At 48.2% G+C, this 14,266-nt stretch overlaps 1 protein-coding gene across 11 annotated transcripts in view; it reads right to left on the reverse strand.

Annotated features, from left to right (window-relative positions):
- rhot1a (ras homolog family member T1a) overlaps positions 1 to 14,266 on the reverse strand; it is a 99,190-nt gene that overhangs the window by 53,762 nt on the left and 31,162 nt on the right. For 8 of the 11 annotated variants that reach the window (XR_005457898.1, XM_038776352.1, XM_038776356.1 and 5 more), the window contains exons 4-7: positions 11,034 to 11,077; positions 8,044 to 8,097; positions 7,835 to 7,887; positions 7,499 to 7,607 (exon numbers count right to left, since the gene is read on the reverse strand). Coding sequence is in view for 10 of the 11 variants with exons in the window: in XM_038776352.1 (XP_038632280.1) it covers positions 7,499 to 7,607; positions 7,835 to 7,887; positions 8,044 to 8,097; positions 11,034 to 11,077 (260 nt within the window). In the remaining variant the exon portion in view is untranslated. Of the gene's footprint in view, positions 1 to 7,498; positions 7,608 to 7,834; positions 7,888 to 8,043; positions 8,098 to 10,633; positions 10,863 to 10,960; positions 11,078 to 14,266 lie in introns of those variants that run through there. The other 3 variants (XM_038776358.1, XM_038776359.1, XM_038776353.1) reach the window with 3 other exon arrangements.

Genomic DNA, 14,266 nt, shown 5'->3' on the forward strand with positions numbered 1-14,266 from the left:
TTATTGAAAAATTTTGTACAAAATATATAACCGCAAACAGTAACAAACAGCAATAAAACAACATAATAAGCATAACACCCCCAAGACCGTAGCAACGCATATATCGAGCCCCCCCCACCCCCCCAAACCCAGTAAACAACAAGAGAACTTGTAAATAAATTAAATGAAATAAACATAGTCCACTGTAGCAAGATCCTCCGCCGGGCTACTAGGGACGCAAAGGCCAAAACACCGGCCTCTCTCGCCTCCTGCACTCCCGGCTGCACCGCAACCCCAAAAATCGTGAGTCCCCAGCCTGGCTTGACCCTGGATCCTACCACCCTTGACACCGTCCTCGTCACCCCCTTCCAGAACTCCTCCAGTGCCGGGCATGCCCAGAACATATGGGCATGGTTCGCTGAACTCCCCGAACACCTAACACACCTGTCTTCGCCCCCAAAGAACCTACTCATCCTAGTCCCGGACATATGGGCCCGGTGCAGCACCTTGAATTGGATGAGGCTAAGCCGCGCACATGAGGAGGAATAGTTAACCCTCTCCAGGGCATCTGCCCATGTCCCATCCTCGATCTGCTCCCCCAGCTCCCCCTCCCACTTAGCCTTTAGCTCCTCTACTGATGCCTCCTCCACCTCCTGCATTACCTTGTAGATATCAGATATCTTCCCATCCCCGACCCAGACCCCCGAAAGCACCTTGTCCCTCACACCCTCGCGGGCAGCAAAGGAAATCCCTCCACCTGCCGCCTAGCAAACGCCTTTACCTGCAGGTACCTGAACATGTTCCCCGAGGGGAGCTCAAATTTCTCCTCCAACTCTCCCAGGCTCGCAAACCTCCCGTCAATAAACAGGTCCCTCAGCTTTCTGATGCCCGCTCTGTGCCACCCCAGGAACCCCCCATCAATTCTCCCCGGGACAAACCGATGGTTCCCCCTTAGCGGAGCCTCCATCGAGCTCCCCACTTCCGCCCTATGTCGCCTCCACTGCCCCCAAATCTTGAGGGTAGCCGCCACCACCGGACTCGTGGTATACCTCGTAGGAGGGAGCGGCCACGGTGCCGTTACCAGGGCACCCAGGCTTGTGCATCCACAGGGCGCCATCTCCAACCTTTTCCATGCTGCCCCCTCCCCCTCCATCACCCACTTGCGCACCATCGACACATTGGCTGCCCAATAATACCCCAAGAGGTTGGGTAACGCCAGCCCCCCACCATCTCTGCCCCGCTCCAAGAAGACCCTCTTCACCCTCTGGGTCCCATGCGCCCAAACGAAGCTCATGATGCTGCTAGTCACCCTCCTAAAAAAGGCCCTAGGGATAAGGATGGGCAGGCACTGAAAAAGGAACAAGAACCTCGGGAGCACCGTCATTTTGACGGACTGCACTCTACCCGCCAGCAATAGCGGCACCATGTCCCATTTTTTAAATTCCTCCTCCATCTGCTCCACAAGCCTGGTAAAATTAAGCTTGTGGAGAGTCCCCCAACTCCTGGCCACCTGCACCCCCAGGTACCTAAAACTCTTCACTGCCTTCTTAAACGGGAGCCTACCAATTCCCTCCTCCTGATCACCCGGGTGCACTACAAACACCTCGCTCTTACCCAGATTCAGCTTATAGCCCGAGAAGCCCCCAAACTCAGCCAACAGCTCCATCACCCCCGGCATTCCCCCAACTGGGTCCGCCACAAACAGCAGCAGGTCGTCCGCATACAGCGATACCCGATGTTCCTCCCCACCCCGCACCAGACCCCTCCACCTCCCCGACTCCCTCAACGCCATAGCCAGTGGTTCAATTGCCAGTGCAAAAAGCAAGGGGGACAGGGGACACCCCTGCCTGGTCCCACGGTAGAGCCTGAAGTACTCTGACCTCCTTCCATTAGTAGTTACACTCGCCATCGGGGCCTCATAAAGCAACCGTACCCATTTGATGAACCCCTCCCCAAATCCAAACCTCTCTAGCACCTCCCACAGGACCCCCACTCAACTCTATCAAAGGCCTTCTCTGCATCTAGCGCCACCACTATCTCCGCCTCCCCCTCAACCGCCGGCATCATTGTAAGATTTAACAACCTCCGCACATTCGTGTTAAGCTGTCTTCCCTTGACAAATCCTGTCTGATCCTCATGTATCACCCCTGGCACACAGTCCTCTATCCTGGTGGCCAGGATCTTCGCCAGCAACTTAGCATCCACATTGAGGAGCGAAATTGGCCTGTATGATCCACACTGCAGGGGGTCCTTATCCTGCTTCAGGATCAAAGAAATCAGCGCCCGTGACATCGTCGGGTGCAAAGCCCCCCCCCCTCATTGAAGGCACGCACCAACAGGGGGCCCACCAGGTCCGCATACTTTTTATAAAATTCCACCGGGAACCCATCCGGCCCCGGCGCCTTCCCTGACTGCATTTGACCAATCCCCCTGACTAGCTCCTCCAACTCAATTGGCGCCCCCAGCCCCTCCACCAGCTCCTCCTGCGTCTTTGGGAAACGTAGCCTGTTCATAAAGCTTTCCATCCCCCCCACCCCACCGGTGGCTCCGACCGGTACAGTTCCTTGTAAAAGTCCCTAAAGACCCCTTTCACCTCTGCCCCCTTCCGCACCACATTCCCACCCTTATCCACCACTCCACCAATTTCCCAAGCTGCATCCCGCCTGCGGAGCTGATGCGCCAGCATCCTGCTCGCCTTCTCCCCATACTCATAAACCGCGCCTTGCGCATTCCTCCATTGTGTCTCTGCCTTTCTGGTGGTCAGCAAGTCGAACTTGGCCTGCAAGCTACGCCGTTCCCCCAACAATCCCTCCTCCAGGGCCTCCGCGTACCTCCTATCCACATCTAGGAGTTCCCCCACCAGTCTCTCCCTCTCCCTCCTTTCCCTATGGGCCTGGATGGAAATCAGCTCCCCCTGGATCACTGCCTTCAGAGCCTCCCAAACCATCCCCACCCGGACCTCCCCCGTATCGTTGGCCTCAAGATACCCCTCAATACTTCCCCGGACCCTCCTACACACCTCTTCATCAGCCAGCAACCCCATGTCCAGACGCCACAGCGGGCGCTGGTCCCGCACCTCCCCATCTCCAGATCGACCCAGTGCGGAGCATGGTCTGAAATTGCTATGGCCGAATACTCGGCATCCTCCACCTTGGGATCAATCCCCTGCTCAGAACGAAAAAATCTATTCGGGAGTAAACCCTATGCACATGGGAGAAAAAGGAATACTCCCGCGCCCTCGCAAACCTCCAGGGATCCACCCCTCCCATCTGGTCCATAAACCCCCTCAGCACCTTAGCTGCCGCCGGCCTTCTACCCGTCCTTGAACTGGACCGGTCTAGTGGGGGATCCAGCACCGTGTTAAAGTCTCCCCCCATGATCAGGCCCCCCGCCTCCAGGTCAGGAATGCGGCCCAACAAACGCCTCATAAAGCCAGCGTCATCCCAACTCGGGGCACACACATTTACCAGCACCACCTTCTCTCCCTGCAGCCTACCCTTCACCATAACAAACCTGCCCTCCTTGTCCGCCACCACCTCAGACGCCTCGAACGCCACCCTCTTCCCCACCAGAATCGCCACCCCCCGGTTCTTCGCATCTAATCCTGAATGGAAAACCTGCCCCACCCACCTCTTCCTCAGACGAACCTGGTCTGCCACCTTCAGGTGGGTCTCCTGGAGCTTAGCCACGTCCGCCACAGCCCCTTCAAATGAGAAAATACCCTAGCCCGCTTAACCGGCCCATTCAGCCCCCCTCACGTTCCAGGTGATCAGCCAGATCAGAGGGCATCCCGCCCCCCTCCCCCGCCGGCTAGCCATAGCTCATCGACTGCTCGCCCCAGGCCAGCACACCCTGCCCGACCCGTTCCACATGACGATAGCGCCTCTCCTCTACCCCCCGGCCCACACCAGCTCCTTCCTGGCCATTCCAGCAGCAACCCGGTATCCCCCCCCCCCCCCCCCCCCCCCCCCAAAGGCTAGGACCCCTCCTAGCCACGATGCACCCTCCATGGTACTTCCATGAGTCAGCTGACTTCTGCTGACCCCGGCAACTCCCGCCAAAACCTGATCCATCCCGACATGGGGTCATCCCCCCTCCTGCCACTCCTCCTTGGCACCGCTCCAGAGCGGGGAAAAAAACCAGTAGAGGCCACGTCCCCACCGCCAGCTCCACCCCTCCTGCCCCGCAGTGCGGGAAACCAGAGGAAAGCCCGCGCTTTCACATTGCCCCACCCCACCCTTCTGACGCAGCTCCCAAATTCCAGCTCCACCCCATTCCCCAGCCCCGTACAGAAAAAAAAACAAACCCCCAACACCCCCCACACAACACAAACCATACCCAACAGAACCACCCGGAAACAGTGCAAGAACCAGCATAGAAAAAAACATATCAAAAGTACAAAAACAGCAACAGCAAAAACAGCAACAACTGTAATATACAAGACCCCGCATCCCCCAAACCCTAGTTCGAGTCCAGCTTCTCCGCCTGCACAAAGGCCCACGCCTCCTCCGGGAACTCGAAGTAGTAATGCCGGTCCTTATATGTCACCCACAGACGCGCAGGCTGCAGCATTCCAAATTTAACCTGCTTATTATGCAGCACCGCCTTCGTCCGGTTAAACACTGCCCGCCGCTTAGCCACCTCCGCACTCCAGTCCTGGTAGATTCGCACTACCGAGTTCTCCCACTTGCTGCTCCTCTCCTTCTTGGCCCAGCGCAGCACACACTCCCGGTCACTGAACTGATGGAACCGCACCAGCACCGCCCGAGGGGGTTCATTTGCCTTGGGCCTCCTGGCCAGCACTCTGTGGGCTCCCTCAAGCTCCAGGGGCAGATGGAAGGACCCGCCCCCATCAACGAATTCAGCATCGTGGCAACATAGGACGGTAGATCCGACCCCTCCAGCCCCTCCGCAAGGCCCAGGATCCTCAAATTCTTCTGCCTCGTGCGAAAGTCCAGCTCCTCCAAGCGGTCTTGCCACTTTTTGTGAAGTGCCTCGTGCATCTCCACCTTCCCCACGAGGACCACGGCCGCCTCCTCCCGATCAGCGGCCTGCTGCTGCAACTCCTGAATGGCTGCCCCCTGGGCTGTCTGGGTCTCAAGCAGCTTGCTGGTAGTCGCCCTCAGGGAGTCCAGCAACTCAGCCTTCAGCTCCGCAAACAGCGCAGAAGAGCAGCTTGCTGCTCCTGCGCCCACTGCCACCAATTCTCGGGTGCTCTGCCGGCCGCCATTTTGTCCTCCTTCTCCCGCTTTTTCTGGGGAGCTGCTGCAGCCTTTCTCTTTGCCCCACTCCGGGTGCGCACCATAAATTCCGGGGAATGTTCCTCCAAGCACCTTCCCCCACCGGGAATCGTCGAAACAGTGCCGTTTGGGGCTCTGAAACAGGCCCGAAAGTCCTTTGATAGCGGGAGCTGCCGAACGTGCGGCTTAGCTCCGCATCACCGCAACCGGAAGTCCGCCCTCTGCTTTCATGACCATTAACAGATATGAACAGCTCACTCCAAAATACACTAGTTGAATCAAATAGTTTGAATTTTAGTTGTCATGTGAGAGTACCTTTAAGAAATGGATGTTTAAGAAATGGATGTTTAAGCAATGTAACTTTAAGAAACGGAACTGATCATATTTGGTTGAACTCCGTGAAACACTTTGAGCTTCTGTAAACCCGAACCCATAACATAGTTCAAACTTGATTTAAATCAATGCAGCAGTTAAAGTTTATTAGTTTTTAAAAAATGAAACTGGACAGACCACACAGCATCAACCTAGGCACTGGAAATGATCCTGTGAAGTCCCTTTACTAACATCTGGGGATTTTTGTGAAAATTTTGGAGAGCTGTCTCTCAGACTAGTCAAGCAACAGTCTGATATAGTCATACTCACGGAACAAACAACATCTTACAGATAATGTCCCAGGCACCACCACCACCGTTCCTGGGTAGGTCCTTTCCAGCAGCAGGACAGATCCAGCAAAGGTCATGACACAGTAGTATACAGTCATGGGCGAGTTTCCCTGGGAGTCCTCAACATTGGCTCCGGACACCGCGATGCCTCATGGCATCAGGTCAAGAAAACATCCAGTTGATTACCACGTGCGCACCCACTCAGCTGATGAGTCAGCACTCTTCCATTTGAACACACTTGGAGGGAGCACTGAGGGTGCAAAGGGTGTAGAATGTACTCTGAGTATGTGCATCACCAAGAGTGGCTCCGTAGCACCAGTACAAACCCAGTTGGATGAGTCTTAAAGGACAAAGCTGCTCGACTGGGTCTGTGGCAGGTGGCAAGGGAGACAAGAGGTTGTCATAGAATTTACAATGCAGGAGGCTATTTGGCCCATTGAGTCTGCACCGGCCCTTCGAAAGAGTACTCTACTCAAGCCCATGCCTCCACCCCATCCCCGTAATCCCACTTAACCTTTTTGGACACTAAGGGCAATTTAGCATGGCCAATCCACCTAACCCACATATCGTTGGACTGTGGGAGGAAACCGGAGCACCCAAAGGAAACCCATGCAGACACAAGGAGAACGTGTAGACTCCGCACAGTGACCCAAGCCGGGAATTGAACCTGGGACCCTGGAGCTGTGAAACTACTGTGCTAACCACTGTGCTGCCCCCATTTTCACCAATACTTGACCTCATTTTCACCAACCTACCTGTCACAGATGCATTTATCCATGACTGTATTAATAAGAGTGATCACCAGGTGTTATGGAGACAAAGTCCCGAATTCCCATTGCAGATGACCTTCATTGTTTTGAGTGGCACTGCCATCATGCAAGATTTAAAACAGATCTAGCAATGCAAGGCTAGGCAACCCTGAGGCTCTTTGGGCCATCAGAATTGTATTTAACCTCATGGCACGTAATATCCCCCCACTACCAGCAACACCCACCCACATCCCATGAATGAATTGAAAAAAAGTGATTCCCAGGAGTAAAAGAACACTTTCTGTCTACATCCGCAAAGCAGGCAAGCATGAAATTACAAAAGATTCAAAAAGACTGACATTGAAACAAAAGTGTATTCATCAGAAACTAACATTAGGACTATGGCAAAAGCAGCATGGACTTCGGGAACAGTACCCACTTGAAATGAAAATTGCTTATTGTCACGAGTAGGCTTCAATGAAGTTACTGTGAAAAGCCTCTAGTCGCCACATTCCGCCGCCTGTCCGGGGAGGCTGGTACGGGAATCGAACTGTGCTGCTGGCCTGCCTGGGTCTGCTTTAAAAGCCAGCGATTTAGCCCAGTGAGCTAAACCAGCCCCGACGTTGAAACAAAAGTGTATTCATCAGAAACTAACATTAGAACTATGGTAAAAGCAGCACTAATATTGGCAATATTGCAGCAACAATTAGAAATATCGTCAGTCAGAGGAAGAGAAAGAGAGACTTGCATACTAATTCAAGGTTGCCTGCTTAACTTTATATATTAAAACAATTGAAATGCCCTTCCAAGTACAGCTGCAATTCAACATTGCAAATCAATCAAGAGTCCTTCAGAAAGCATGACCTACCTCAACACAGGTCTCTATCTCAGTGTACTGGTTCATTATGGGAAGAATAGCTTCCATGCTACTATGTTCTACAAGATCAGATTTGTTTCCCACCAGTATGAGGGGCATTCTGGAATAAAGGATATTTATAGGAATTAATTTTGACCCACACATCTGATTAACCGCTGATAAAAAAAATTTGATTTTCTACAGTAATTTAGCGGAATCTTTCTTAATAAATGGAAGACAGCAAGATAATTTTTGCCAGCTCGCTGCATACAAGTTCAATAGCAATAAATATCTTTAATCATTCCACTTTCCAAGACAATTTGCAGTACTTAACTAACTTCACAATACCTGCTATCCTTATCAGTCCTGTCATTTATTAATGGAATCCATCGGCTCGTTACCTGCAATAGGCAAATATAAAATTTTGTTGCAACTAAGGTGCAAATTTGGCCAGCAACCAAACATATCTAACTAACTGGTTTATTATGAAATTCATGTATTACAATACTTTTTCAATCTGATATTTGAGATTAGTTTATCATTTGAATTACACCCACCTTCTCAATGGAATTTCTACTGTTGACTGCATACACTATACAGATTACATTAGCCTGCAAGAGAAATTATAAAACAAATCAGGTAGGCTTAAATCAGCTTGCAGAAAAAAGTATGGATCAGCTTGTTTTTAAGATATAAATTGCTATCATTACACTGAATGATACAGTTTATGACAACATAGTTTACAGATGCATCTCAAAGAGTAAATTGAGTTTGGATTGTTAAAGTAAATTACATACGTTCCTCGCTGACAACTGTTATGATTTCAAGGGAGGGCGGCACGGTGGTGCAGTGGTTAGCACTGCTGCCTATAGCACTGAGGACCCGGTTTCAATCCCGGCTCCAGGTCACTGTCTGTGCGGAGTTTGCACTTTCGCCCAGTGTCTGCGTGGGTCTCACACCCACAACCCAAAGATGTGCAGGTTAGATGGATTGGCCACGCTAAATTGTCCCTTAATTCGAAAAAAATAATTGGATACTCTTAAGTTCAAAGAAAAATTATTTCAAAGGAGACCATTAATTTTAAAAATGAACTTCCAGTTATTTTTTAAAATAAATTTAAGAGTATCCAATTATTTTTTCCAATTAAGGGGCAATTTAGCGTGGCCAATCCACCTAACCTGCACATCTTTGGCTTGTCGGGCTGAAACCCACACAGACACGGGGAGAATGTGCAAATTCCGCAAGGGGCTGGGATCGAACCTGGGTCCTCAGCGCCATAGGTAGCAGTGCTAACTACTGCACTATCATGTCGCCCTGAACTTCCAGTTCTTAACTAAAAAAATTAGGCCTCAAGATTTCTCACTTTTTAAACAAAATATATTTTTATTCCAAACGTAGAAAAACAAAGACAATACAACTCACGAGCAATATAACAGGCAAATGTGGTGCAAACAGTTTGTTAACTCTGATATACCAAAAATGGCAAATCCTTCGAGAAAGCCCCTTCCTCCATGTCCCCACGCATTGTGTGCGCTTTGGTCAGATATGTCCTCTGACCCCCTTCAGTTGCATCAGGCTCAGCCTAACGCAACAGGTGGAGGAATTCACTCTGTACCGAATCTCACTCGAGTCCTCCCTCTATCTCAAGGCCCAATTCCTCCTTCCACCTCTCCCTTGTTTTGTCCAACGGGGCCCTACTTCCTCCAGCAGCCGCCCGTATCTGTCTGAAATGTTTCCTTCTCCCAACACATCCTGTGATAGCATTCTGCCCAGCAGCGTGTGCTTTGGCAACAGAGGGGCCTTCTTGCAGAGAAAGTCCCGAATCTGCAGGTATCTGAACTCGCTCCCTTTCGGTGCTTGAAATTTCTCGGTCAGCTTCTCCAGATTCTCAAACCTACCATCCACTTCCATGTCGCTAAACCGCACCCCCCCTTTCCTCTTCCAAGTTTTCTAAGTAGCATCCATCCTTGCCCCTCAGCCTGAAATGGTGCCTGAATTGATTCCAGATTTCAACAAAGCCACAACCACCGGGCTTGTTGCAAACCTGGCCGGGGAGACCGGGAGAGGGACAGCAACCAGCGCACGCAAGGCTGACCTTATACATGACTCAATCTCCATCTGCACCCACTTCGATCCCGGCTCTCCAAGCCATCCCTGAACCTTTTCCATGTTCGTTGCTCATAGCAATATATCAGGTTTAACAATGCCAGACCACCCAGCGCCATCCCCTCTGCAGGACTGTTCTCTGAATCCTAGGATTCTTCCCCAACAATACAAAGGCAGAGATCAATTTATCCACCTTGGCGAAGAACGACTTGGGAGGAAGATCGGAAGCAACCGAAATACAAACAGGAACATCGGCAGGACATTCATTTTCATAATCCGCCCTCTTCCCACCAGGGAGAGTGGGAGTGAATCCCACCTTCGCAGGTCCCCTTTCATCCCTTCCACCAAACTGACCAGGTTCAATGTCTGGAGCCGGGCGCAGTTATGGGCAACCTGGATCCCATGGTACCTAAACTTAGTTTGGGCCATCTTGAACAGCAATACTCCCATCTCCGTCTCCCTTCCACTGGGATTAACCGGGAAGATTTCACTCTTACTAAAGTTTAGTTTGTATGCTGAGAAAGCTCCAAATTCCCTCAGTAGCTCCATTATCTTTTCCGTGCTGGCTAGGGGTCAGAGACGCACAGCAACAGATCGTCTGCATGGAGGGTAACTGTGCTCTTTGCCTCATCTTTCAATGTCTCTCCCCCCATCTGATGACCTGAGCGCGATGGCCAGCGGCCAGTGGGCATCCCTGCCTTGTGCCCCATGTACAACTAGAAAGTCTCCCATGACAGCGGGCCATTGAACATTCCCAGTGAGTGTGGAGCCATCCAGTCCCGGCATCTTCCCTGATTGCATGGAATTGATGCACTCCATGACCTCCTCCAGACCCAGCGGTGCTTCCAGTCCTGGTCCCCTCGACCACTGAGAAGTCCAGTCCGTCCACAAATCATTTAATCAGAGTCCCCCTCCGGGGACTTTCTTAGAACTTTTTTCCCATCAACAATGTGGAAGTCCTTCTGTCACTCTGATTGCAGTAGTTTAAGGTGTTGGCTCACTATCACCAAAGGCAATTGGGTACAGATAATAAATACTGACCTTGCCAGTGATGCCCACATCCATGAATGAATATGCAAAACAAACAAAGGGAAACTCAGAGGGCAAACTTGAAAACTACAAAGTTTGTGTGCGTGTAGTTTAAAAAAATTAGACTAGTATGAATTTCACCTTTAGCATCGTATCAGAGCAAATTATAAATTGGCACACTCGAGTATGCTTTAATTATTTAATATTTCCGCCTTCATAACACTGAATCAAAGAATCGAGATAACGCCTGAAATAAGTCAAAATTTGTAACAAGCCTCTTACTCTGCTAGAATGTGTTTATAAAAAAACAAAAATCTCAAGAATGAGGGTTTTTCAAACCTAACCAGAAAGTGCAACAATCACTGGATTCTATAGCGATCTTTTGCACGAAGTATATCGATTTCCAGCCCACCTTGGAAATTTCATTGTGAAGCTGTTCCTCGGTCTGTTCTGCTTCTGTTGGTTAGAAAAGACCGTTAGGCTAAAGACTACAGAATTTCCATGAGTGCACGAAAGGCATTTATCTAAAGATTATTCAAAATTATTTCTCTAATTTCAGAAAGGAGTAAAAATTGGGAGAAACCACACAACAGCAGATATTTTACATGATCATATATTGGGGGAAAGTCCAGAAAATCTGAACAAATACTCCAAAATGTTGAAGAAATTATTGTTAAATGAAATAATAATCTTTATTAGCATCACAAGTAGGCTTACATTAACAGTGCAATGAAGTTAGTGAGGTTAAAGTTCTGATTAGGCGTATTTAGAGCAAGCATCTCTGAATGGATCCACCAACAGGTAGTTGTCATAGACATAATGCCGTTTGTTAAGCTTTGGTTCACTATAATTTAAAAAAATATATATTTCATGGGATGTGGGAGTCACTGACAAGGTCAGCATGTATTGCCCATCCCTAATTGCTCTTTGAACTGAGTGGCTTGCTAGACCATTTCAGAGGGCAGTTAAGAATCAACCACATTGCTGTGCATCTGAAGTCACATGTAGACCAGACAAGGTTGGTAGGTTTCCTTCCCTGAAGGACATTAGGGGCCAGATGGGTTTTTATGACAATTGTTGATAGTTTCATGGTTGCCATTACTTTTCACTTAATTAAATTTAAATTCCACCAGATGCTGTGGTGGTATTTATACCCGAATCCCCAGAGCATTTCCCTGCGTCTCGGATTCACTAGTCCACTGACATTATCGCTATGCCAGTCTTCTGGACTAAGCAATAAACCATGCAACAAGTTTGTGTTCACCATCACTGTTGTAGTAGTCGAATGAATTTGAAACATTTTGGGAAAACTGATAATCTACATTCAGATATAAATACTCTTGTGTGCAGTCATACAATACAATCTAGCCCAAGACCATTTTACCCCAACCTCCACCTTAAAGTACATATATGTTAAATCAACCAGTTTGAGAAGACATCCAACCTACCTCATCACACAAGAGTAACTAAACTGCCCAAATGTAACTAAGGCAATCACTTATTGAACACACCACATTGGTAAAATGGCTAGAGATGGTTTATGTGAAACTATTTACTAGAAAGCTTGTAAATACATTCAGATCACATTCATTTAACAGTACAACCAGATCTGGTTGGTTGATTTGCATTGGAAACAAACCATTGTATTATATTAAAAATCAATATCCCAAATTGAATAAAATGAAAACATTTTAAAACACTGTGGTAGAAAGAATTAGAGGTTTTGGGGTGGCATGGTAGCACTGTTGCTTCACTGCGCCAGGGTCCTAGGTCCGATTCCCCGCTTGGGTTACTGTCTGTGCAGAGTCTGCACATTCTCCCCATGGCTGTGTGGGTTTCCTCCGGTGGTCTGGTTTACTCCCAGAAAGACGTGCTTGTTAGCTGAATTGGACATTCTGAATTCGCCCTCAATGTATTCGGAGAGGCGCAGTCGGACAGGCGCAGTAACGTGGCAACTGGGGATTTTCACAGTAACTTCATTTCTGTGTTAATGTAAGCCTACTTGTGACATTAATAAAGATTATTACTGATATTATGAAGAGATGGTATGGGCTCAGTGGTTAGCACTGCTGCATCACAGCTGCGTCACAGCACTGAGGACCCGGGTTCGATCCCGGGTCACTGTCCGTGTGGAGTTTGCATATTCTCCGCATGTCTGCGTGGGTCTCATCCCGTTCAGGGTAGATTGGCCAAGCTAAATTGCCCCTTATTTGGAAAAGAAAATTGGGTATTTAAAATTTAAAAAAAAACAAAGATGGCAGTGTACATTTGTAGAAAAAACTTCATGTGTGAACTTAAAAGGTTCGATTATATTACTATCATAAAATCAGAAATGTAGTGCAGCAACTACCAGTATACCACAGCAGCAATCCCTATTGTTTCTATAATACTCAATAACAAGCACACAATGAACTTAAGCCAACATTCTTCTGTTGTGATGAAATTAATCAGTTCAAATTACTCCAATTATTACAAGCAAGGCTAACAGATCAGTAATGTCAGGTGTTATAGCAACAACAGCTTGTATTCATGTAGCACTGTAACATAATAAAGTGCCCCGAGTCGCTTCACAGGTGTATTATAAAACAAAACGTGACACAAAAGGACATATTAGGTTAGACCTAAAGCTTAGTCAAGGAGTTGGTTTTGAGAAGAGAAGTGTAGTAGAAGTGGTGAAGTAGGGAGAAAATTCCAAAGCCAAGGAATCTGGAAGTACAGCCAACAATGAGGGAGCAATTAAACTTAGGGATGCTCAAAAGACCAAAATTAGAGGAGTGCAGATAACTGAAGATAGTTGTGGTGTTCGAGATGATTACAGAGATATAGGAGGGCAGGGAGAGGCCATGAAGGGTTTGGACAAGGATGGGAATTTTAAAACATCGATCAACAAGCACAGGGGTGATTGGCGAATGGGACTTTTGAGAGTTAGACAATGGGAAGTTTCAGATGAGGTTAGCACATGAGACACCAGCCAGGAGTGTGGAAGAATAGTAAAGTTCAGAGAAGACAAAAGTAAGGGGGGGGGGGGGGGGTCAAAAAAGTCTGAAAATTAGGGGGCGGAGGACAAAAAATGCTTGAAATTTTCTTTGTGACCATGAATAATGTAATTTTATGAAATGCAAATAGTTCTAGTCCACTTCCAATGGGTGGAATTATTAGTCTTTAAGCGTGTAGAAACACTTGTTTTATGTTTACTATCTATTACCGTTAAGGCCATGTCCATTGCATGGGAATAAAAATACCCCTCTTCCAGGGGGCTCCTCCAATCACACATTCCCTCTCTCCTGCTCTTCCTACCCTCCAAACAGATTCTGTCTAATAACCTCAGCATTTCGGTATTTAAAGCAGTTAGTACATGTAATACAGGATGAAGTCCATACTAACAGAACATGACAATGCTGGATTATGCATATGTGAATTGAAACAACAGATTTTGGCAGTGATCTGCACACTATTTTCAATGTGACCCAATTTTAATTCACCACCACCTTCGAGGGATAGATATGCCCACATCCCATAAATATATAATATTGACTCTAATGCTAGCAAAAACAAACTTGCAATAAAAGAGCATAGTAGCATTGTGTATTATTATTAAAGTTTACGTATTCTAGATCAACATAACATAAATATGAAAATCCATGT

Source organism: Scyliorhinus canicula, chromosome 18 (assembly GCF_902713615.1).
Source record: "Scyliorhinus canicula chromosome 18, sScyCan1.1, whole genome shotgun sequence".
NCBI classification, from domain to species: Eukaryota; Metazoa; Chordata; class Chondrichthyes; order Carcharhiniformes; family Scyliorhinidae; genus Scyliorhinus; species Scyliorhinus canicula.